General features: G+C 43.0%; 1 protein-coding gene across 1 annotated transcript; it reads right to left on the bottom strand.

The window, feature by feature from the left end:
• Nucleotides 1-690: 690 nt before the first annotated feature.
• On the bottom strand, nt 691-26,419 carry LOC139447611 (uncharacterized). Its single transcript, XM_071229018.1, has 4 exons — nt 25,908-26,419; nt 5,099-5,205; nt 3,722-3,917; nt 691-2,611 (listed from the first exon to the last, which is right to left on the bottom strand). The coding sequence occupies exons 1-4, from the start codon at nt 26,008-26,010 to the stop codon at nt 1,779-1,781; spliced, it is 1,239 nt and encodes a 412-aa protein (XP_071085119.1). The 5' UTR covers nt 26,011-26,419; the 3' UTR covers nt 691-1,778.
• Nucleotides 26,420-27,733: the final 1,314 nt, after the last annotated feature.

The raw sequence follows: 27,733 nt of genomic DNA, 5'->3' as shown, positions 1-27,733 counted from the left end.
AGATCCGGGTTAGATTTGGTCTTCAGCAACCCAAGCTTGTCCCCGTGAAGATCCGGGTTAGATTTGGTCTTCAGCAACCCATACTTGTCCCCGTGAAGATCCGGGTTACATTTGGTCTTCAGCAACCCAAGCTTGTCTTTACGGGCAACTATGCTTGACGTAAGAGACGACTAACGGGATCGGGTGGCCAAGCTCGCTGCGGTGGTTGATGCATGTCATCGAATCTCAGGATTGTCTGATCCAGACGTGATTATTTACAGGCTGCTGTCAAATAGTTGGAATATTGTTGTGTGCAGCGTTAAACAACAAACAAACAAAAACCCAAAGGTGTTAATGTGAAAGACCTGTCACACTTCGGACATCAAGCAGACACTGTGATGTAACTGGAACACTGTTCCATGCGGCGTCACTCACTCACTCACTCACCGCATGTCTAGACTAAAATCTAGTCTCTGAAATGAACATATCGTACATAAAAACAGTTGTTCAGTTATCTTAATAAAAATATAATAAAAAGGAGCCCAGTGACTCTCTTCATTTTCACTGCAGTGATCTAGACTTGCCAAACATTATAGACTTGCATGGGCTGTATTTGATATATATTTGTATCAGGGTCTGTAAGACAGACTAACCGCATGTGATATCAATCAACTACACATTTAAACTGACAAGACAATATGTATGTAGCATTTGGTTTATTTAATGAAACAAGGACGTCATAATGTCTTCTGACAGCGACGTAAGTAACAAACTAAAGTAACAATATAACGTCAATCATCATCCACTACCGGTTTACACTGGAAATGTACACATTTTGACAGTCTGCATATCTCCACTTGGAGATAAATAGCTCACATTAAGTCCATTTCTCAAGAAACAAACTTGCTGATATTGGATGATAAATATTATCTTCCCTCGTGTATTGGATACAAAATGTATACACGAACGAAGAACCTCTAAATGACGACATTTTGGATGACGTCATCGTATTGCGTCATCATGTGTCGTGTTATTCACGTCCTAACGACAGTATAATGTAACATGTGTATATATTATATTATTTCATCAATGGAGCAAGGACTGCACATCTGACACCAGATATGTTTCTCTTCAAAGTTAAGTTGACATAAATTGTCACAAGGAAGTACATAGGTGTTGTTTACATTTGCATGAGTCACACGGGATGTAGTGAACGTGTTTCAACAGCCACACCTGTCAAGCACTCTCGAGAACGACAAAGGGTCAAAGTTCATCTCGTGTATCAGTGTCAGTTGGGCGTAACGGCTCTTCCTGTTTGGCTTCGCTGTACACATACGAGTTGTCGTCTTCAATACGACACTTAATTGTCAATTAATGAGTGACTGGATGGGTTTAACGCCGCTCAAACAATATTCCAGTTATATCACGGCGTGTCAGCTTAATGTGGGAGGAAAGCCGGGACCTATTCTACCCCGGATCTTAACGATGATCTGTGAGATTGCATGGAGGGGTGTCTGGTTACAGTCCATAGTATACATACAGTTGAGCAACTCTCATATCACAAACATAATATCAATTATATAACAGACATATACATACAGTTCAATAATATAATATTACACAGTGAGCTGTCCATATAAATAGTTATCTCCCTTTGGTATAGGTTGGGATTTCTCGGAAGGGTCCATATTTGACCATATTTGGTAGTCACAATATTAAATGTTACTTTCAAGGACCAGCCCTGAATATCAATACGAGGTTGAAACACTCATAGGTTTCAAATGCACAAACAAAAGTGTCTAAGGATTTCCTTTTTTGTTCTTTTTCAATATTTTCAAAGCTTCTTTGTAAGTCGGAGGCGGGGCTTCGTCCAGGGAGGCCGCAGATGGTGACCGGAACAAAGCAAACACTGGCAAATGCATCCCTGGTATCCTTGGTGATCGGCCATTGTGTATCTCTACTTCCGGTTCATATGCGGGATTGTCATATACACTGACTTCCGGTGCTTGTTTGTGGCAAGGGCAGTCACACTGAGAGGGGTGAACTGGTTGAGTGCTGGAGGAATCGCCTGGCTCGAGGTCTGTGTTCGTTGTAGAGGCGCTACTTTCGGAAGAATTGCTTTCACTGAGAGAGTTCGATCTGGAAGATGACGGAGATCCCTCGGATAAAGACGTGGTTTCCATGGTTACCATGACATCCGCCTCGTGTTCAGATGAAGCAGATAGAGAATCATTAGAGGTTTCAGTGTCAGGATTTGTCAAATGTCTGTCTCTAAAAATACCACATTCAGATGATTTGCACTTTCTACACAAGGAATAATGTCGGGATAACAAGAAAGGCCCTCCATTCAATCCAAATAGTTCTTGGTAGCTCGGCGGAGGTAGAAACACTTCTGGGTGAGCCGCCTCTTCGTCCGTAGCTGGGCGTCGCCGAGGACGAGTGGGGCGCCTGTTCCGGCGACGGCGTTTCTCGAAAGTACATGACCAGCAAACGCGGAACAGGAAGATGACGATCGGAATGGCTGCGAGGATGATGTAAATGCGCATGTCAAAGCGGGGGGCACTACTTGTACCATTCCTTTCCTCTTCCTCCCCCGGGGTCGTGTGTTCTTGCGCGTGGGCGCCCTTCCGTGCTGAAAGAGAGGAGAACATATACATTCTGAACACACCGTGCCAGTTAGAAAGTGGTCAAATGTAACAAATGGTATATTTGGGATAGTTCTTTTCTTAGAAAAGTATAGATTCTATGACTTTTGGGGGGGGGGGGGGGGGGGGGGGGGGTGGGGGGGCGTTCCATCCGGAATTTCCACCCACACTTCCAGAGGGAGGCACCTATTCGCCAGCATACAAAGTCAACGATCTAACCCACTCAGCCACCGAGGCTTCCACAAAATGAAAGACCGACAACTGTTAGTCTAGATCACGTACTTTGTGTACCCCTCCGACAAGTGTAAATTGGAACGGCTCCCATGGTCGAAAGTTATCAAAACACAATGTCATTTAGAAAGTGGTCAGATGTAACATATGTTACATAGTTTATAAATTACAAGTTATATAGATTTGTAAGTGGTTGTTTTTGCTATCTAAATAATCGAGACTGGACCAGACATTCCAGTGATTTGATATAATGACACTCATGCACACCGACAGGGTATGTTTTGTTTGTTTGTTTGTTTGTTATTTAACTCTGCACTCAGCAATATTCCAGCTATATGACGGCGGTCTATAAATAATCGAGTCTGGACCAGACAATCCTGTGATTGACATCATGAGCATCGATCCAGGCATTTGGGATACGATCGTTAACATGTTGGTTGGTTGGTTTGTTGTTTAACGTCGTACTCAGCAATATTCCAGCTATATGACGGCGGTCTGTAAATAATCGAGTCTGGACCCGACAATCCAGTGATTAATATCATGAGCATCGTTCCGCAATTTGGATCGATGACATGCATCAACCAAGTCAGCGAGCCTGACCACCCGATCCCGTTAGTCGCCTTTTACGACAAGCATAGTCTCCTTTTACGGCAGCCATGGGTTGCTGAAGACCTATATTATACCCCGGATCTTCACGGGTCCGCTAACATGTAATCAACCAAGTCTGACCACCCCATACAATAAGTCGCCTCTTACGACCAGCTTAGGTTGCTCGGGGCCAATTCTAACACGGAATTTTACGGCGCGAACACACAATGAATATTCCATTAAGAAACGTAGTGTTAACTCAACAAAATGCTACGTACGTTGGCAGAAGAATCGGACTCTATAGTTGTTGCATATTCCTGCAGCCTGGTCCTTATTCCGGCACGCTAGACCCGCAGTGGAGCAAGGCAATGCCAGACTATCTTCCCTTGGGAGGTCGTCGACGTCGTCGTTGTCGACAGCGCAGTCAGCTCTGGTGATGCTGTGAGTTGAAGGGCAGGTGTTTCGGCTCAGAGCCTGAAAAACATAATGTGTTATTGTAGTTTACATTTCAAAGATAGATTTATACTTGAGAATGCCCACTGGAGAATGCCCACTTGCATCTCCGGATACTGAGATGAGTTTTAAATATTCTTGGAAATATACAGTGAACTACGGTTATAACGAACTCAAAGGGACCACTTATTTTAATTCGTTGTAGCCGTGGTTCGTTATATGCATATATACAGCATAACTACAGCAAATAGTCAGGACAAAAGAGAAAGTTCGTTATATCCGTCAGTTCGTTATAAGCGTGTTCGTTATAACCGTAGTTTACTGTATGCTTATATAAATGAGCAGGTCCAGCAGTTGTCTCTGAAACAAATATGAAATTATTTTCCTCATGCGAAAACATTAAATTCATGAAAAAACATCTTAAATTGAATATCCGGGTGAACATTTTGAATGTGTGTTTTATTATCATTGTGCCTCGTGCATAAATGTTCATCCGTGTGTTGGAGACAGTTATCAGTCACAGCAGGAAGCCGTACGCCAGAATAGCTCTTCATCAACCCACGCTTGCCGTAAAAGGCGACTATGCTTGTCGTAAGAGGCGACTGACGGGATCGGGTGGTCAGGCCCGCTGACTTGGTTGATGCATGTCATCGTATCTCAGTTGTGTGGATCGATGCTCGTGATATCAATCACTGGATTGTCTGGTCTAGACTCGATGATTTACAGACCGCCGTCATATAGCTGGAGTATTGCTGAGTGCGGCGTTAAACAACAAACAATCAAGTAAACATCATATCACCAAGACAATGCCTACGGGTGACGACCCACGATATTCAGGCCCTAAGGGTCCCCAGGTTCTAAACACCTGAACATTTCACTCGACCAATGTAATTTGAGACCCGTGAAGATCCCGGGTAGAATAGGTCTTCAGCAACCCATGCCTGTAAGGGGTGACTAACGGGATCGGGTGGTCAGGCTCGCTGACTTGGTTGATACATGTCATCGTATTCCAGTCGATGCTCATGGTGTCAGTCACTGGATTGTCTGGTTCAGATTTGATTGTTTACCGACTGCCGTCATATTGTTGGAATATTGCTGAGTGCGACGTTAAACAACAAACAAAACATCACTGTGGAGCTCTTTGGCAGCTATATCAACCCTTACTAGGAAGCCAACAGACAAGCATTTTAACAAGGACCCACCCTCGTGATGGACTCAACCGTTTCGTAGTCGCCGTCGCCGCTAACTGGGTCGTCCACGTCGTACCACTCCGTCCAGTACTCGCGGTCGCTGCGCCTCAGTCGCGGGGCTACAACATACGCAAAATAATCACAATAATATAAATTAATAATAATGATGATGATGATGATGATGATGATGATGATGATGATGATGGCCCGCTCAGTGGATCAGCGTGCACTCGATTTTTCATTCTCAGCTCCAAGGGGAGTATACAACCAAAGCTATCTCATCCTGCAGGGTACCCACTCACTGCTGGGTGAACGGGGATATTTCGAAACTTGCCTCAGGGGACGCCACATGTGCTACATGTGCTTCTGTTTGAGACAGATCCGACACTCGCTAGATTTGTGACCGGTGCGATATTCACAGGACCACTTGCCACCAAAATATTGTAAACCAACATTATCAGTCACAGGTGAAAAGCATAACCTGAATTGCAATGAGACATCAGCATTCACGGTTGAGAATGAAAGAAAAATAAGGTCCAATGTTCACCAATGTGGAATTCTGTGGTTCTCAGTTTGACGCGTGTACCGGTCACGTGACAGCTCTGGTGGTTGACTGTGAGTGAGTGAGGGTCTCTTGTCGCTGTGATGGTAAACGCAGGCATACTAGTAAAACCTACACATCGTATAAGGAACCGACCACTTGATATTATTAAATGATCAAAACGACCCAGAAAATGTGAAATAATATGATAATTCATTGAAAAGATTTGTCTCCCCTAAAAGTTACATTGTTATGACGAGATTCTCTTAAAAAATATTCAAAAGATTAATGGTTTGCAACTGTAACTAAAAATAATATCGAATCTCAAGACATATATCCTAACCCTTTTCCCCTAGTTGGATTTGGCCGAAATATGTTTGAATTGTTACCTTGTTTCGTTTTGTCGCTGTGTGTACATCTGACTGCACTTCTTAACGTTATGACAGGACAGACCGACTGTCAACAACGTCTGACCGTGGCCGTGACGTCTCATAGACTAGGGTTAGAGTAGCTTTCTTTTGACAAAGGGCAGTTACTCTAGCAGACAGACCGATCGATTGCCGCGAAAGGCAATTAAAAACAATTGTTGTTTTGTGTATATGTTGCTTCGCCACTGTTTAAGAAAGAGATTTCAGTTGGAACTATATTGGCTACTGTCACTGTCCGACTGACACATCACTTACCCCGTGACGTAATAAATATTAATGCGCGCATTCCAGGAAAACTCGCAATGTTTCGGTAATGTTTTTGAGAGAGGGAAAGCGATTTTGAAGCACAGAATTGAAGAATGACATTATATGATAAAGAGGTTATGACGCTTGTGTGTTTGGGGATGGTAAATATCCTGGATTAGGAATAAACACTATGTATTTAGCTCGCCAAGGCTCGGTTAAAAAATGTTTATTCCTAATGCAGGATATTTACCATCCCCAAACACACTCGCGTGATAACCTCTTTGTATCTTTACACCGAATATACCGAGGACGATGAGCGTGGCCACAGAGTAGCTGGTAGCGGGTTGAACTTCAAGGAGGCGGTTCCCCATCCCCGACTATCCAGTGTATTAAATCTCCATTCAATAATATGGATAATAGAGGAAAGCATTCGCCAGAGGAAAGCCTTTTTGCGCACATTCAAAGCAAAAGGTGCGAAAAGCGTTAGAATAAAGATACAACATGTATATTCAGTATTATGAATAGACGAATATTTCACGACATAAGGGGGTACTAGAAAGGACAACAGAAGATAAGCTCTGCTTCACGAGATGTATTATAACCTCAAGTGGACAAACTCAGCTCTGAAACACGAATACCAGTTAAAACACATTGGAGAGCAAGACAGAGGGAAATAGCAAGATTAACATAGAACGTCAGTCGCCTCCTATTCGAACAGGGATCATCACGGGTCTCGTGGCATTTAAGAGAGCCCATTAAAACATTTTACAAACTCAGTCAAAACTTCAAGTACTTCACGGAGTTCAAGACGATGTTCGGAAGGGATCTGTATAAAAAGACATGTATCCTCGAGTCGAGAACCGACGGTAACGTAAAAGAGTTATTTCCCCTAGATCCTCCCGGATGCGCAGGTTCCAGAAAATAATCCTTTGCCATGGATGGCCTGGGGACTTGTTACTCTGCTAATGTTTGACTGTTTGGTATGTTCCTTATGGCGGAGTCACAGGTGTCCCTAGCAGCAGCTTGTTCTCAGCTTTAGAGCCGACATGGCGTATTGTCATACGTTGTGAACCCGTGAAGATCCGGGGTAGATCCGGGGTAGAATAGATCTTCAGCAGCCCATACATGTCTCCCCCCGTTAAGATCCGGGGTAGAATAGGCCTTCAGCAACCCATGCTTGTCTCCCCCCGTTAAGATCCGGGGTAGAGTAGGTCTTCAGCAACCCATGCTTGTCTCCCCCCGTGAAGATCTGGGGTAGAATAGGTCTTCAGCAACCCATGCTTGTCTCCCCCCGTTAACATCCGGGGTAGAATAGGTCTTCAGCAACCCATGCTTGTCTCCCCCCGTTAAGATCCGGGGTAGAATAGGTCTTCAGCAACCCATGCTCGTCTCCCCCGGTTAAAATCCCGGGTAGAATAGATCTTCAGCAACCCATGCTTGTCTCCCCCCGTTAAGATCCGGGGTAGAATAGGTCTTCAGCAACCCATGCTCGTCTCCCCCGGTTAAAATCCCGGGTAGAATAGGTCTTCAGCAACCCATGCTTGTCTCCCCCCGTTAAGATCCGGGGTATAATAGGTCTTCAGCAACCCATGCTTGTCTCCCCCCGTGAAGATCTGGGATAGAATAGGTCTTCAAAACCCATGCTTCGCCGTAAGAGGCAACTTACGGGATCAGTAGTCAGGTTGTCAGGTGCATGTCACCGCATCCCAAGTGCGTGGATCGATGCTCATGATGTCAATCACTGGATTGTCTGGTCCAGACTCGATTATTTACAGATAGCTGGAATATTGCTGAGTGCGGCGTTAAACAACAATCAAACAAACATACTCGTATGTGGTGAATAACTCAAACAAGAGTATAAGAACAACCACAGATGTGTGTGTGTTCGAATACTCACCAGCCATAACAGATTAACTTTAGTCATATTAAAAAATCGGGTATTCATATACACTTTTTGAGTAATATACACTGTTATCCCGGTAGTGTATTGTACATGTCATGCTGCACGTGCCTTCCATGCTCCGTTCTATAAGTAACATAGAGACCTATATCCGAACATAAACAAACATCTTCGAGCCGTGCCATTTTGCATAAAGTTGCGTAAACGCGTTATTTTCATACACTTGAATACATACCTGTTTACAATATACTACATGTTGTACATCTAGTGACACGTTTTGTTTACCTTGTGACACGTTTTGTTTACCTTGTGACATGCTGTTGATAAAGGTCGGAGCTAAGACGGCGTTGCTGACGAGCCGCCCGGGCCAGCTGATATGCAGAGAATATTAGCAGAGTTTGTATCCATATCGTGAATATTATGAATTAGGTATATACATTGATCTTTATCAAGTGATCAAGTTATCAAATATTAATGTAAGTTTTGAGTGAACCGACCAATGTATCATCAGTGCCAAGCGACTTGCAGCCATTTCGGGAGAAGTATTAATATTCATCCAACATGTATGTGTTAAAATAAAATATGTTTGGACCATGTTGTGGCGAGACCTTGTGAGACCTCTCAACATATTGAAGTACGTCTATCAACAGTTTGTCTTTTATAATAAGGCATTATGACATGTGGGTATACTGTATATAACATGAAAGTGTACAGTGACACTGAACCAGGATATACTGTATATAACATGAAAGTGTACAGTGACACTGAACCAGGATATACTGTATATAACATGACAGTGTACAGTGACACTGAACCGGGATATACTGTATATAACATGACAGTGTAAAGTGACACTGAACCAGGATATACTGTATATAACATGAAAGTGTACAGTGGGACTGAACCAGAATATACTGTATATAACATGACAGTGTACAGTGACACTGAGCCAGGATATACTGTATATAACATGTCAGTGTACAGTGGCACTGAACCAGGATATACTGTATATAACATGTCAGTGTACAGTGAACCAGGATATACTGTATATAACATGTCAGTGGACAGTGACACGGAACCAGGATATACTGTATATAACATGAGTGTACAGTGGCACTGAACCAGGATATCCTGTATATAACATGTCAGTGTACAGTGGCGCGACAAGGATATACAGTATATAACATGACAGTGTACAGTGAACCAGGATATAATTTTTATAACATGGGAGTGTACAGTGACACTGAACCAGGATATACTGTATATAACATGACAGAGTACAGTGAACCAGGATATACTGTATATAACATGACAGTGTACAGTGAACCAGGATATACTGTATATAACATGACAGTGTATAGTGTACAGTGAACCAGGATATACTGTATATAACATGACAGTGTACAGTGACACTGAACCAGGATATACTGTATATAACATGACAGTGTACAGTGACACTGAACCAGGATATACTGTATATAACATGAAAGTGTACAGTGACACTGAACCAGGATATACTGTATATAACATGAAAGTGTACAGTGACACTAAACCAGGATATACTGTATATAACATGACAGTGTACAGTGACACTGAACCAGGATATACTGTATATAACATGTCAGTGTACAGTGACACTGAACCAGGATATACTGTATATAACATGACAGTATACAGTGACACTGAACCGGAATATACTGTATATAACATGTCAGTGTACAGTGACACTGAACCAGAATATACTGTATATAACATGTCAGCGTACAGTGAACCAGAATATACTGTATATAACATGTCAGTGTACAGTGACACTGAACCAGGATATACTTTATATAACATGACAGTGCACAGTGAACCAGGATATACTGTATATAACATGTCAGTGTACAGTGACACTGAACCAGGATATACTGTATATAACATGTCAGTGTACAGTGACACTGAACCAGGATATACTGTATATAACATGTCAGTGTACAGTGAACCAGGATATACTGTATATAACATGTCAGTGTACAGTGGCACAGAACCAGGATATACTGTATATAACATGTCAGTGTACAGTGAACCAGGATATGCTGTATATAACATGACAGTGTACAGTGACACTGAACCAGGATATAATGTTTATAACATGACAGTGTACAGTGAACCAGGATATGCTGGATATAACACTCCTTTAAAACAATGTATCGTGTCAACACTAGCGTAAAGTCACCGATGTGTTTAACATAGACATATGCTCGTGTTTAGTGGACTAAATCTCCACATTCGTGTGCAGCAGTCCCGCGTGTTGTATGCAGTGCTATTCTGACACTGTACTTAAACGCTGTACTTAGACACTGTATGGCTGAAGACACACCGATATAATTGTTATTTAATGTTGACGAAAACTGTCAAGAGTTATCTTGACTTGTCAACACTTGTCAAGGTTGGCGGGTTTTGGTTTTGGAGCGGTGTGGATATCTCAGGGGTACTATAAACGTTTATGGATATATTTAAGAATATAAATCCTGTCAAGATTGACGTTCAATGGCAATTCTCTGAGGTCTAATGTGTCGTTAAAATCTTTATAAGATTGTAAATGTTACTTGACACATGCCTTACAAACTATTAAAAGCCTCTTGTTAAATCGCGTTTATCTCATTTGGCAGAGTTTTAATTCGGTTTATTGTCTGGGACATTGATTGTCATTCAAAACAGTCCATTTTTGTGTGTGAACATTTTCTCATGTCAGCCGACTCGCTAAATATTACTGTTTTGTTTAGTATTCAGAAAATCAACGAAGGTTTACGCACTGGTTAAGATATTTTTAAGGGGGTAGTTTCTCTAGAAATATGACCAAACAGAATAGCTTGTTGGCAGTGGTGAAAAAAATGAATAGCGCTAATAGAGTATGAATACACAATGCAATTTAGAAAGTGGTCAAATGTAACTAATGTTATATTTGGGATAACACTTTCTTAGTAAAGTACTGATTCTAGTTCATTTTGGGGTTGAGTCCCGTCACTTTCACGGTGCTCAGTAAATATCTAGTTTGTTCGAATTGCGGGCGAAAAAAATGATTGTTCTAAAAAAAGCCCCTAATTTTTTTAAGTAGTATATATAACGCAGGGTCTGTTTACCTCAGATACCAATCAGTCATTGAACGTCCCCGAACTCTTTATCCTTCACCGTATATAAGAGCCAAGGTCTAGCAAAACAGACATAATTATCTCTAAAATCATATTAAGAACCGTCTGATGTCTGGACAATTACTACAAGTTAGTTCAAATGAATACGCACTCACTATAACGAATATGAATCCTCCGGTGAAGGGATGCTACCTTGACGCTCCTGGGTCTACTCAGCAACCACTGTATCCTGATGCAGATGCTTTACTTTGACCGTTATCAGTAACTGATCTCAATGACCCCAGTATGAACATATGTCGTAACTCGGTTATGACATAGGTGTGTCACGTGACCAGGAAACAATTGGATTTGATTAGTTGCTGTGCGGTATTCAATATATAGTTGAATGGGGTTTACCTCAAGTAATGGCCTTAATATGCAAAATTTGAAACGCATGTGTCCTTGATTGTCACCGTCAATATGATCTTACTGTAGTGACTGATTAAGAGTCAAGAATACCGATTTGTCAATACACCATTCTATCCTTACGACCCACCCTATGACATTACTTCCCAACAGACAAAGGTCAAGGCTACAATTACCGAACAAGTCGTTAATATAACGTCAACCATCTATTGAGAGTGACATACTACAAATGACGATCTGGCTCCAGCGCACGGACACACACACACCTTCTCCCCCTTCCAGCTTATGGATTAATTATGCTTATATTGTCACAAAAATATTTTCCCGTTTCAATGTAAGCAAGACGGATTCGTACCTCGTTTGACGCGATAATAGATGGGTTGTGTAACACACACTTTGTGTGGAATAACCACTGTGTCTCCCACCTGCCCAGATCATATAGGTGATTATGAAGATGCATTGTTAGAGGAACAGCTAACGAGGGACTGTTTCAAAAGTTCTAACGTTAATATGAATGTATGACACATACTAAATCATATGAGTGAGTGTCTGATTACGTCAGTATTACCGCTGTTTAACGGAGACGGCAAGAAGTCGAGGCATTAGGATACACTAAGATACATTCGACAAGGTCACACATTGTGACCAACAGATTCTCAGTTTGGCCAGTTATTACGAAACGCGCGCGGTACACGGCTCAAGTCAGCCCGGTATCCCTTAAGGGAAAATAACAGAAACTATTTTAACCATCTATATTCTTTAAACGGCTGTCTGACTGAGTATGGTTTTACTCCGCTTTTAGCAATATTCCAGCAATATCACGGCGGGGGACACCAGAAATGGGATTCACACATTATACCCATGTCGGGAATCGAATCCGGGTCCACGGCGTGACGAGCGAACGCTTTAACCACTAGGCTACCCGACCGCCCCAAATAAGTGCATATGTTTAAGGGACATTCATGGTAGACTGTTGATTGTGAACAAAATATGTATGGATTTCATCTTCCACATTTATTGAAGCGCCATTTCGATTTGATGCTAATACCATTTCAAGCAAATATGAATCATATATAACACCTTTTTCAAGCATTTATGCTCCACACGCCTGAGGGAAGGTAAGAACATCAACACCGACACGACGCTACACTAACAGGAAGCTGAACCTACCCATATCTTGTTCATCCTATCCACACATCAATAATATATTTAAATGAGTTAACATGTAGGTCATGCAGACTTGTGAATATTTGTTTGTTTTTTGTTGTTGTCTTAACGCCCCGCACTCAGCAATGTTCCAGCTATATGACGGCGGTCTGTAAATAAACGAGTCTGGACAAGACAATCCAGTGATAGATATCATGAGCACCGATCTTGTTTGTTTGTTTGTTTGTTGTTTAACGCCATACTCAGCAATGTTCCAGCTATATGACGGCGGTCTGTAAATAGTCGAGTCTGGACAAGACAATCCAGTGATAGATGTCATGCAATCTACGCAATTGGGTCAATGACATACATCAACCAAGTCAGCGAGCCTGACCACCCGATCCCGTTAGTCGCTTCTTACGACAAGCATAGTCGCCTTTACGGCAAGCATGGTTTGCTGAAGACCTATTCTAACCCGTATCTTCACGGGACTTACAGATGCTAGTTGGACAAGCTGCACAGGGTTCTATGTTGCGATCATATCGCGATTTTGTCACAGACTGCATGCGCGATGTATTCTGCACTTATATTTTATGAATTGTTGATCTGATGGATACAAAAATAATTGAATTTTTTTAATGGTTAATTGTTTTCCAGTTTTTTCTCATGGTCGCACAGGTCAATATTGAAATACCACTCAGTGTAATTATAAATCCAAACTGCAACTTGATAATTATTGCATAATTTGCTTTAGGTTTATGACAGTATTGTCCTATATGAAGTCATGTGTATTTAAGATCGTGGTGGCTTGACATGTAAACCATCATTTATTGCTATGTCGAAACGAGTGACACTGACGTCACTCAGTGGCCCATAATCTCACACATTAAGGGTCGGTCGGGTAGCCTAGTGGTTAAAGCGTTCGCTCGTCACGCCGAAGACCCGGGTTCGATTCCCGACACGGGTACAATGTGTGAATCCCATTTCTGGTGTCCCCCGCCGTTATATTGCTGGAATATTGCTAAAAGCGGCGTAAAACCATACTAACTCACTCACACATAAAGGCAACTAAAGGTTCGTTGTTTGTTTGACGACGTATTCAGCTAAACTACAGCTATGTGAAGGCGGCCTGTATAACAGTCTGGACCAGACAATCCAGTGATGCTGTGAGCAATGACCCACGCTGTCGGGGTACGATGACATGCAATGAACCACGTCACTGAGCCTGCCCACGCCATCCTGTTAGTCGCCTCTTACGACTAGCAGAGGTTACTGGGGATCTATCTAAACCCGGAATTCCCCCGGGTAGGAGCCGGAGTAACCAATATATACGTTATCAGTATACTCGTACACTTCCCTCCCGTGGGGATTCCGGGGCAACATATTGGTTCCAAGTAATATATGCTTGTTGTTAGGTCGACTGAAACATTGTCTGATTGCGGGTCATCGTACCCTAATGTCTTTGTCCGTTGCCTGACTGCTGGTCATCGTATATCCATGTCATTGTCCGTTGTCTGACTGCTGGTCATCGTTTATCCACGTCATTGTCCGTTGTCTGACTGCGGGTCATCGTATATCCACGCCATTGTCCGTTGTCTGACTGCGGGTCATCGTATATCCACGCCATTGTCCGTTGTCTGACTGCGAGACATCCTACCGCCATGTCATCATTCGTTGTTCACTGGGACACAGTTAGAGTACTGCGGAATGTGCGGCGTGAAACAACATTATCTCCCACTTGGTGCAAAAAGAATAATTGCTTACATCAAAACGCAGAGTTTCAGATCTGTTCATTGTCTGAGGCATAGGCTGATAGTCATCCAAAATGTGCTTAAGATTCTTTTCAATTTGGTAATGATATAAAAAAAAGTAGTAAATCACACTTTGCTAATATGAAAACGTCGAATTGATATTACTGAAATGATAATATATGAATTCATTACTATCAGAGAGAGGGCAAAATAGAACCAAAGACACATACTGCTTGTGGTTGCAAGTCAAAACACCCCTTTTTATATGCATCTATGTATCTAGCTATGATTTGTTTAAATTCCTGTAATATTTCAAGGGTAGAATAGGTCTTCAGCAACCCATAAAAGGCGACTATGCTTGTCGTAAGAGGCGACTAACGGGATCGGGTGGTCAGGCTCGCTGACTTGGTTGATGCATGTCATCGTATCTCAATTGCGTGGATCGATGCTCATGATGTCAATCACTGGATTGTCTGGTCAAGACTCCATTATGTACAGACCGCCGTCATAAAGCTGGAATATTGCTGAGTGCAGCTTTAAACAACAAACAAACAAACAAACAAACAAATATTATATATTAACACTGGGCTTGACCTCACTAGGGTTGTCTCCCCTTACAGGTGCTCGAATAATCTACAATCGACTAATAATAATTGACTTCGCATGGGGCATACGAGTGTAGAACCCAGTTCTTAAAATGGTATCGTTGATTTTCAATTACAACAGGAGCTCAGTCGGTATGTATTGTGTTGTATGAGTTTTGAGATGGCCCCCGGCAGGTGAGCTGGCCACCTGTGATTGCTGCGTGGATGTCACGGAATTGTGTAACATGTCAGCGGTCGCGACCACACGTTGCTGCAATCTCAGTAGGAAGTCGATGACTTGACGCGACCAGTGTAAAAGTAATTCTGATGCACAGTACCCCAAACGAGTGCATGTGTACTCCCTGTACGAGGTCTGTCACGTGATGAATAAGCTGTATTTGTGCACTGTATATCATAACCCGCAATATTTGGAGGTCGAATGCGCGCACGACGTAAACAGTCAGATTCAATTTATAAAGCGACCCCTGAGTTTTCACTATCGCAGGCCTATGTTAGAGTATGATATAAACATTTCGTGAAGCGAGTCAGTTTTGCAGCCATTGCTTTCAGGCTGGGTGAAAGACGAACTATTTTTACATTACGTATCGTGACCTTGACCTTTACTCCCGACAATACATTATTTTTCAGGAACTTTAAACTTTGTTGGTAAACTTGAGGACATATTAATTTTATTTTATTTTTTAAACTTTGTTTGTTAATCAACACAATACTGACAGTTTCGTCCATCTCGACTATTTAGTATTTACAGTTATGGATACCATAAGCTGGTACTAATGTTGGTTCGTCCCCAAACACAAGGTGTATACTAACACTAATACCCCGGTTAATGGAACAGTGTGTACGCGATATTAATTCTCAACTCCCTGGGGAGTATACAACCCGAGCTACCCGTGTGACGCCAGAGGGTTAACGGTCACTGCAGGGTGAACAGAGGCATATTGTGAAGGCCATGAAAGTCACGTGCCTAATGGAGACACCACACGTGCCTTCAGTGTGGTGGCAGGACCAAAGTCCTAGAAACTCTTAGGAGTCAAGCTGCGGAACACGATCACCCATGCAACTACTCTCCGCGACCAACGTTGATAAACGTCACTTGATTTGTGACTGGTGCGCGCCAAGTTGCGCGATGTAGGAGACCTGATGTTTGTTTCGAAACACGTCGGTACATCAGAACAACATGAATGTGATACTTTCTTGTTTGTTTGTTGTTTGACGCCGCACTCAGCAATATTCCAGCTATATGACGGCGGTCTGAAAATAATCGAGTCTGGACTAGACTAGCCAGTGATTGATATCATGAGCATCGATCCACGCAATTGGGATACGATGACATGCATCAACCAAGTCAGCGAGCCTGACCGCCCGACCCCGTCAGTCGCTTCTTACAACAAGCATAGTCGCCTTTTACGGCAAGCATGGGTTGCTGAAGACCTATTCTATCCCGGAATCTTCACGGGATTCCATCATACCAAGATCGTGTGAACAATATTCACTCTTTCAACCTGGTTGAATAATCGAGTCTGGACTAGACAAGCCAGTGATTGACATCATGAGCATCGATCCACGCAATTGGGATACGATGACATGCATCAACAAAGTCAGCGAGCCTGACCACCGGATCCCGTTAGTCGCCTGTTACGACAAGCATAGTCGCCTGTTACGACAAGCAGGGGTTGCTTAAGACCTATTCAACCTCACGCGATTGATAATTTCTATTCTTGTGACTCACATTGTAAGTGTATACTGTCATACGTTCATGTTACGAAATATTTACCTTTTCAGGTCGGTTTACTCGTTTAAATATCAACACTGCCTGCGATATCGGGTTTGGGGATGACAAAGGCCGAATCTGGGATTCGAACCCACGATAACAGGATTCTGGCACATCTAAGGCAAGCACTCAGCGAAATGTGACCGGGCGCCCATTTTTTCGAAATATTCAGACATTGTAGGATGGTTGGTGGAGGCAAGTGTCATCTTCAGCAATGAACGTATTGTTTGGTGGCCTTGAAGTTAAAAATATAGTTTGGGAACTCAAAACAAACACCAACGTGGCCCTCGTGAGAATAACCTACTGTGAATGTCTTATTAACCGGGACAATCACTGACCCTCAACATGTGTCGATGAATGCATGTCTCTTCTTGAGAAGGATGATATTACATCTGGGTATGCGGTGATGACGTCAAGGATGGTGAACATCTAGTACGAGAAAAAAGTCTTGTCGGCTCAAACCACTGCTTTTGAAATGAAATCACTGAATCATACACGAGCCCTTATTTTACCTCCCCTGCAATCGCGTGATCATACCTCTGGCGCCAATGGCTCTGCGTGACATACATACATACATACATACATACATACATACATACAACCAGACAGACAGACATACGGACGGACGGACGGACAGCCAGCCAGCCATACAGACATACATACATAGTCAGTCAGACAGACAGCCAGACAGAGAGACAGACAGGCAGACAGTCAGCCAGACACAGAGAGAGACAGACAGACATACATACAGACAGACATACAGTCAGACAGCAAGCCAGTCAGACAACCAGCCAGCCATTCAACAGTCAGACAGACAGCCAGACATACATACATACATACATACATACATACATACATACATACATACAGTCAGACAGATAGTTAAATAAATGGAGTAAGATTGAACAAAGTTTTAATAGGCTAGCGCTTTCAACTCGTACCACGTTTTAACTGATCAACGGACATATATATATAGATATATCATATGGATCCCTACGTAAGCTTCCAAATACCAATGTCTTCAATTAATGTCAAGAATCCGAAGTTACTTTATAGAAGCACTGTACATATACTACTATACTACGTCGTCATGCCAAGTCAGTGCTAATTTTAGCCTCGTGTGGTTACCCAGTCTATTCTTACATCAACCAACACACCAACAACTTCGTCACGGCCTTCAGTTTCACTGGCTCTGCGTCACAGACATGCAGACGGACAGACAGACATACAGTCAGCCAGCAAGCCATACATACATACAGACAGACAGACAGACATACAATCAGACAGACAGTCAGGCATACATACATACATACATACATACATACATACATACATACAGTCAGACAGCCAGCCATACATACATACCGACAGACATAGTCAGACAGACAGGCAGACAGACAGCCATACATACATACATACAGTCAGACATACAGACAGCCATACATACAGCCAGATATTTTTTGAAGTCTCACCTTATGTACAGCAGTATCATGAACATATTAAAACATATGTACACAAGCCATTCTTGTAGAAATAGGTATATACATTTTAACGCAATTCCTTTCGTCACATGCAAGTAAAAAAATAAATGTGTTTAAAATATGCACGTGTATCACCAAATATGAGGCTTGGCGTACACTCTCCGCTCGAGACTCCTCACATGTGCTCTATATGGGGGCATGTCAGGGGACTTAGCGGGCCAGTCCAAAGTCCGTATGCTTCTCGTCGGGAGATTTATAATCGGTGACGACCTGGACACGATGAGGTCCGGCAGTCATCCTTAATGATTTGTACCCATGTGGAAATCGAACCCCATCGAATGTTTTAACCACAAGACTTCCCAACCGCAGTCTTTTAATAGAAACATGAATGTAAAAAGACCGTATATGAAATATATATCATATGGATCCCTACGTAAGCGTCTCTCTACCAATGTCTTCAATTAGTTTCAATAACCGAAGTTACTTTATAGAAGCACGGTACATACACTAGTATACTACATCGTCATGCCAAGTCAGTGCCTCGTGTGATTACCCAGTCTATTCTTACATCAACTAACACACCAGGAATAGTAAACAACTTCGTCACGGCCTTCAGTTTCATTTATGGGTAACCTAGTCTCAATTCTGCGCCGTTCGTAGATCACAAAAAACATGTTTGCGCCAATAGCACTCCATTCCTCCATGGCGTATACGCAGACAAATGAGGTATCGGATATACTGTCTGTGGGTTTGTCATCCGGCTCCCTTGTACCAACACCCGGTCTACCTGTCACAAACTCGGCTAACTACAGGTCGCCTTTATACAGCTGAAATATTTCTGAGCGAGCCAAAATTAACATTTACACTCCTTCCATTTGCCTACGCTACTACGAAATGCTGAAAGTGTATCAATTTCTTGAAACGAGTATATATCCTAAGCTGCTTTTTGATCGCGTGTTCGTCTCCTTTCTGATACCCAACACACTGCTGTTTTAGACTTAATGCCTTCAGAAGATCCTTAAACAGGTAAAGATGTTCTTCTCAGCAGGCGAGATAACGGTGCCTACGTGACGTCACTGTGGGGGGATTTCTGTCGCAGAATTACAATTCGATCTTTTTTCATGACATAATTTGAAAAATGTCCGTATATACTGCCTTGAATTAAATAAAGTATGCGATATAATGGACTTGCGCGCATCCATATCTCTTTATCATACTTCTCTTTATCATCCTTCAAAGTTTGTTGTTTAACGCCTCACTAAGCAATATTCCAGCTATATGACGGTCTGTAAATAATCGGACCAGAGTGAGGGAGTATGGTTTTGCGCCGCTTTTAGCAATATTCCAGCAATATCACGGCGGGGGACACCAGAAATGGGCTTCACACATTGTACCCATGTCGGGAATCGAACCCGGGTCTTCGGCGTGACGAGCCAACGCTTTAACCACTAGGCTACCCGACCGCCCCCGGACCAGACAATCCAGTGATTGACATCATGAGCATCAATCCACGCAGTTGGGATACGATGATATACACTAACCAAGTCAGCGAGCCTGACCGCCCGATCCCTATAGTCGCACTCTTACGACAAATTTGAACTGTATCCGTTGTTTATCTGGTTGGTTGGTTGGGTGGGTGGTTGTTTAACGCCGCACTTAGCAATATTCCAGCTATACGACGGCGGTCTGTAAATAATCGAGTCTGGACCAGACAACCCAATGATTGATATCATGAGCATCAATCTACGCAATTGGGATCGATGACATGCATCAACCAAGTCAGCGAGTCTGACCACCCGATCCCGTTAGTCGCCTTTTACGACAACCATGGGTTGTTGAAGACCTATTCTACCCCGGAACTTCACGGGTCTGGCAACCTGTAAAGACTCTGTGATGTGTTCTCTGGATTGAGTTCTGGTCCTGACACGGGGTGCGCCGTGTAACAAAGCATTACAATAGTCTAGCCTAGACAGAACATAGCTGTGGACAAGTGTGGTACCAGCATCAAGATATGGACGGAACTGCCCAATGTGACCAAGGCGAACAGAGGTGGATCTGGCGACTGTGTGAACCTGTTTATCTGACGCCATGTTCGAGAGACACAGGAATGGCCGTCACCCGATATACTCATGTGAGGAATCGATCAACATCAACAAGTGAGGAATCAAACCCGGATCATTGGCGTGACGAGCAAGCGCGTTACCCACTAGGCCTTCATACCACGCCCTGTGACAACTGTCCAAAATAATCCATACACATTCTGTTGTTTACAGAGATCAGTGCTACTTGAACCAAGCTACTAAACCCCACTGCCGTTGCCTGTCAGTGCATACAGGTACGTGATCACAACGCATTGATCCATGTCGATCGCACGTAAACACTTGAAGCAAAAACACTACTTCTCAAGAAAACATTTCTTTAAAAATCATGAATCATGGTTCTCCTATACATCCAATACGGACACGAGAACTGAAGTTACGCTCTGCTGAACCGACAAAGCCAAATCACAAAGTCCTATTCCGTCAATTTCAGTGTTTCAATAAGAACATGTAGGTCGTATGTTCTGGGTCACAGGTATAGCGCGTCGTACGATGTAGCATTGTGTCAACACATCTACATTGCAGCCTCGTGTTGTAGTCGGGTATTACTTACCATGGTTTAAATCTCAATACGCCATAGAAACGTGGAGGTACATACATCGTAATGGGGCCTGTCGAAAGTCATTTAACACTTGGGTCAATTGAAATCTTGTACTTAATTCAGTCTAGTATAATCGTAGAACCGGAAAAAATGGCCAAACAAACAACCGCAAAGATATGGAGTCTTTGATGGGCATTTAGAGTGAGTGACTGAGTGAGTGTGGTTTTATGCCGCTTTTAGCAATATTCCAGCAATATCACGGCGGGGGACCCAGGAATGGGCTTCACACATTGTACCCATGTCGGGAATCGAACCCGGGTCTTCGGCGTGACCAGGGAACACTTTGACCACTGGGCTATCCGACCGTCCCAATGGGCATTTAGACGCTGGAAGAACATGAACACATAATTCATGGAACACTATTTAGCAACTTCTTTTATTCTTTGTCACGAAATTTCAGAGCTTCTTCTTGCTCCTTTATCAGGCGAATGCTTAAACATGCACGAGATACTGAGTTCAGCGCCACCTTGTGGCCTTTTGTGACATGACAATGAACAGTTTTCAATGCCTTTGTACAACGACAACATGTGACTATCGAGCTTCAAAATTTAATATTTTATCTATGATATTAAATCAAATATATTGACTTTGTTAGGTACAATAAATTTTCTAAAAATCTACCTGTGCGTTTCTTTTTTTTTGAAGAGTGTATTTTCAAATTTTCCGAAACCCATGTCAGTCTTGTGTTTGTTTGTTCGAGATCGCCTAGAGGTCATGAAAAGGTCAGGACGTAATGGGAGGTATTAAGTTTGTACCACGCATGACTTAGATTCACTTACCTTCAACAAAGATGTTGCCCACCTAGTGGAACCTACTGCTGACAGATTACACTGATAAAGAGAGCAGGTCCAGCATTGGAGGTCGGGCATGTTAACAGCGGTATTTGAACATGGCTATCCGACATATAACCAGGGGGGAAATACTTTGAACATTATTTGAAAGCAACTATTATTTCCTAATGAAAAACGTGTCTCTTAAGTAACGTATAAAACTTCCATACATATTTATTTAAGACTTTATTTAGAAAATTAGGTACCGATCTGGAATAAGAACATGACATCGGTACATAAAATTATATAATCAGTGAAAAAATAATATATGTCATTAAAAGGTTTAGTATGACCGGTTGTATTTATCAAAAGACTGACTGCTTTCTGTGAAACGCTCCGTGTACATCTTCAGGATGTCACCATGGCGAGGCTAAAACCAATCGTATTTATTTTCTATTTCACCCCATCCAAATATAGCGGTTAGGTCGCGTGTTTTCTTGATCATTCTGCTTCTTTGAAAAAACGGTATTTTGAATTATGCCAGCAAAGGCCCGCTTTCAAATTTAGATACAGCCTGGTTCCCAGTGTAGCGCCAGCGCAGCATACCCAGGGAACCAGGCTCCTTCAGGGACGGATACAAATTTAGGCTCGTGGTATAAGCTACAGACAGTGCCAGGATGGTCATGAGTGGGTGAGTGAGTTGGGTTTAACGTCGCTTTTAACAGTATTCCAGTTATATCACGGCGTGTCAGCTTAATGTGGGAGGAAAGCCCGAAGTGATGCAGGTCTCAGACGTTTACCACTTCGGCGAAACCCACGAACACGGGTACGTTGCTGACAAACCTAGAAACATAATCGGGGTGAAACAAGGATTCGAACCCACAATCATAGGTTTCTGGCGTGCCCAAGGGACGCAACTCTGCACGGTGAATCGCGGCGCCTTAGACGACTGGGCCACCCGTGCCTCCAAGGATAGGGGCGACTCGAGAAAAACGGTGAAGGGTAGGGGGCGCCAGCTAAAGGTTCGTCGTGAGCAGGGAAAACATTCATCTTGTGTATATTAATCGGGGGTTAAAATACATGCGTTGCCAATAACAAGCCTTCTTTGCCCATGTGTGTGCTCGGCTGGTCTCGTCCTGCTGGAGATAACCGGATATAACGGGACCCCGGGAATGTAGTGACGACATGGCGGGGGTGACATTGTTACGGGTACTACGAATGTCTGAGTTACAAAAGGTAACTTCTACCAAAGTATCTGTCACAGCCGTCATCAGGGCAATCTCGCTACCGTGGTTTGATAGTTAATGTCCATTCGTTGATTCGAATTCAATATACGTTGTTTTATGGTCGGAAATTTCAAAGAACTGAATAAATTATCAGTGAGTGAGTTTATGTTTTACGTCACATCGGCAATATTTCAGCCATATCGTTACGAATAAATTATCAGGGAGAAGTCACAACTGCAGTAGCTATATTTGTTCAGTCAGCGTAAACAGGTTTGTCACCCATGTCCTGTTTTTATGAGTCATCATAAATACCTTGACAGTCCTCTCGGGATGCTTCCCGACACGAATGTGAAATAGATAGCAATACCCGGTGCTTGTCAAATCAGAGCTTCAGATAAGCTGCGTATCTGCGTAAAATACGCATCGGAAATGCAGAAATACCCAGTAAAATAAAATCCAAGCGTATCACATACGCAACGAACATTACAGATAATCTACAAAAAAACAACTTGTGGGTATCATCAAAATATTGTGAAGTAACCCTATGTATTCAAATATCAAACCTGCAACTTATTTTGAAATTATAAAGGGGCATTCAGTCAAACTCCACGATGACAGTTACATCACGACCATTTGCCATCACACTTTCTTGTGGAAGTATCGTGGTATTTTTGAGTCCTATAAAGCTCTCTAACCCACACGACACCAGTTTGCAGGGACTAGATGAATAGTGTTTTTAAATATTCAACTTAAATACCCACATGTGTAAAAACTAGTGGGTAACAGAAATTTGAATACCCACTGATACTGATTACTGATACCCAATGATTTAAAATGCATGGGTAAAATACCCACAACAAAAAGCTTATCTGGAGCTCTGCAAACTGATAAAAATTTGAGACCTGGGTCCTGTTCCACGAAACTATCGTAGCGCTAACGTGATCGTAAGTCGCAGACTTCAACATAGGCTTACGAGTGTCGTAGTGCTAACGTGATCGTAAGTCGCAGACTTCAACATAGACTTACGACTTACGCAGCGCTTACCTGATCGTAAGTCGCTTACTATAACATTGTCTTACGACTTTCGTCGGGCTTACGTGACGTAACTCCCATACTTTAACATAGACTTACGACTTTCGTAGCGCTTACGTGATCGTAATTCTCATACTTAAACATAGACATACGACTTACGTAGCGCTTACGTGATCGTAAGTCGCTTACTTTAACATAGTCTTACGACTTTCGTAGCGCTTACGTGATCGTAATTCTCATACTTCAACATAGACTTACGAGTGTCGCAGTGCTAACGTGATCGTAATTCGCATACTTTAACATAGGCATACGACTTAAGTCGCATACTTTAACATAGACTTACGAGTATCGTAGTGCTAACGTGATCGTAACTCCCACACTTTAACATAGACTTACGACTTTCGTAGCGCTATGATCGCTTTGTGGAAAGGGACCCTGGTTTACTGTTTCACCATACCCTTATTTGGCTGTCTGTTGTTTTACGCCGCACTCAGCAATATTACAGCTATATGACGGTGGTCTGTAAATAATCGAGTCTTGACCAGACAATCCAGAAATTGACATCATAAGCATCGTTCTATGCATTAACCAAGCCAGCGAGCTGACCACCCGATCCCGTTAGTCGCCTCTCACGACAAGCATAGTCGCCTTATACTTCAAGCATGGGTTGCTGAAGACCTATTCTAACCCGGATCTTAACGGGTTTTAATCATACGTGAATCTAAGTGGCCAGGTGCTGACAATAACGGAAAGAAAGAGGTCAAATACCGTTGCCCTAAGCAATATGACAGCTTTTGTTCCATTTGAAAAGACGACTGTTACGCAAGTTAACTTTTATTTGACCAGTTAACTCACTGAAGTGACTGTCGGGTCACGTCTTGCCTGTGGGACCCTATCGCGGTTCTCGGCTATACGTTATATTACAGGGTAATACATTGCACACATACACGCACGCATACACGCACGCATGCACGCACGCACATCACACACAGAATTGTATTCACCTCGTAGGACGGGTGAACAGAAAAGAGGTTTGTGTGAACAGCTGCGCTTGTATGTGGGTAGTCTTGCCCAGATATTTAAAGCGGAATAAACATGTTAACATTCGTAACAGCGTTAGAAATTGAAATTAGTCCTGTCGTCCTTGCCAAATTACCCAGACCCGTGACGACCCGGGTAGAATGGGTCTATATAGCAACCCATATGCTTGCCGTAAAAGGCGACTATGCTTGTCGTAGGAGGGGACTAACGGGATCAGGTGGTCAGGCTCGCTGACTTGGTTGAAGCATGTGTTCGATCCCAATTGCGTGGATCGATGCTTGTGTTATCAATCACTGGATTGTCTGGTCCAGAATTTACAGACTGCAGTCATAGATCTGGCGGGAATAATTGCTGAGTGCGGCGTAAAACAACAGACAAACCAAAGCCAAACTGCCCAATAGTTAAGGTATCATAAGGACCAGTAGACATTTGTTACTTTTAAGGGTTTTGCTATATATGTTATCATCAGAAGGACTAGTGGGCGGAAACTGATAGTTTCTACCGCTGCTTGGTTAATCCGTTCATGTCAAACTGTACTTAATGATTATGACACCGACAGTATATTCATTATTCACGGCCATGCAGTTACCGTGAATTGCGTAACAAGCGATAATACGATCACAGAATAGGCAAGAACTACTCACAGGATGGGCTGTCAGTTCCTTGTGTGGTATTCACGGACGCAGTGTGAACACACGCGAACAGCAGCGAACACAGGACACAGATGATCACAGATCCGTTCGCCATTGTTCTTCACACTTCTACTCGTCTGTTCTTTGGCCGTCTGTTGCCACTTCGAAGTGATCTCCACTCCTGATCAGTTAAAGAATCTTCTGGAAACTTTTTTGCTTGAATGAGTCAAGTTGTAGCTGACGCTGTCGTCTGCTTTTATAAACTTCCCAAACACACGTCTGTTAAAGTCAAACCACGCATTAACACCCGCGTTATCAACATCCAAGTATCAAATTATCAAATAATACATCAAAAAGACATCACCACAGTCAATCTCTTTTCATTAAGGTTGAGCAGAAACTTTCAAACCAGTTGTCACTCGGTCGTCGTTCGCTCTCGGAATGCTGTATTGTCGTCTGCCTGTTTCTATAAATAGCTACAACCCGGCCAGATCTACCCGACCTGCCATTGGCCCTGACAAAAGATGCGTGACGAGCCTGGGGTATATTTTGACCGTGTTCACTCAGTCAAACATCGACTTGTTACAAAACACTACCTGACGTGTTCACGTGGTGGTCTATAAAGTATAAGCAAACGGGTCACGTGACTCGGCAGGGGTCGCCCCTAGCACTGGGCTCGCGCTCCGGGCCTGCAGTTGTTTGACAGTTGGGAAAAGTATGTTGTCATAGATGTGAATACCGTTATTAACTCAAAATATGTGCATTAGAATGACCACCGTGCATGGCGTGTAAGGTATAGAAACATGCTACCTTAATTAGTGTTGCTTGTGAGCGACCAAGCAAATTGCCATTGTTTTATAAAATGATTGAGAGAGTGATCCCGTTGGTTTTATTGTCGCTTTGAACAGTTTTCCAGTTATATCATAGCGTGTCAGCTTAATGCGGGTGGAAAGCCCGAAGTGAAACCCACGAGCACGGGTATGGTGCTGACAAACCAAGAAACATAATAGGAGCGGACTGGGATTCGAACCCACGACTATAGGTTTCTGGCGTCCTCTGAGGATGCGACTGAGTTGAATGTGAAACCTATGCTGGTCGTAAGAGACGACTAAATGGATCGGGTAATGGTCACTTTCTTGTTTGTGTGAATCGACCCGTGAAGACCCGGGGTAGAATAGGCCTTCAGCAACCCATACTTACCGCAAGAGGCGACTATGCCTGTCGTAAGAGGTGACTATAACGGGATCGGGTGGTCAGGCTCGCTGACTTGGTTGATGCATGTCATCGTATCCTAATTGCGTAGATCCAGGCTTGTGATGTCAATCACTGGATTGTCTGGTCCAGATTCGATTATTTACAGATCGCAGTCATATAGCTGGAATATTGCTTATTGCGGCGTTAAACAACAAACAAACAAACAAACAAACAAGCAAATGATTTGGTGTACCGGATAGTAGAACGAACACACACGACTAGTACAACGGTCGGTGCGTCCGCTCGCCCTGGTTCAGTTCTGGGTTCGACACTCCATTTGAAGCTCTTCTTGGTATCTAGGGTGATGTGGCAGGTGGTCATTTTCGGTGATGGTTCATTTCGTGTCATCGTGATCCACACAGTGAGTTATGTTTTACGCCGCTTTTAACAATATTCCAGCAATTTCACGGCGAGGGACACCAGATATCGGCACATATTGTACCCATGTGGGGAATCGAACCCTGGTCTTCGGCGTGACGAGCGAACGCTTAACCACTAGGCCACCCCGGGATCCACATATAAGTTGACCTAATGCCCACCAGTGGGGTGTCTGGTTCGGCCTCGAGGCTGGTCCCTATGAGGTG

Source organism: Haliotis cracherodii, unplaced genomic scaffold (assembly GCF_022045235.1).
Source record: "Haliotis cracherodii isolate W230 unplaced genomic scaffold, xgHalCrac1.p SCAF_7, whole genome shotgun sequence".
Lineage (NCBI taxonomy): Eukaryota > Metazoa > Mollusca > Gastropoda > Lepetellida > Haliotidae > Haliotis > Haliotis cracherodii.
Note: the sequence above shows the minus strand (reverse complement) of the source record. Positions and strands in the feature narration are given on the sequence as shown.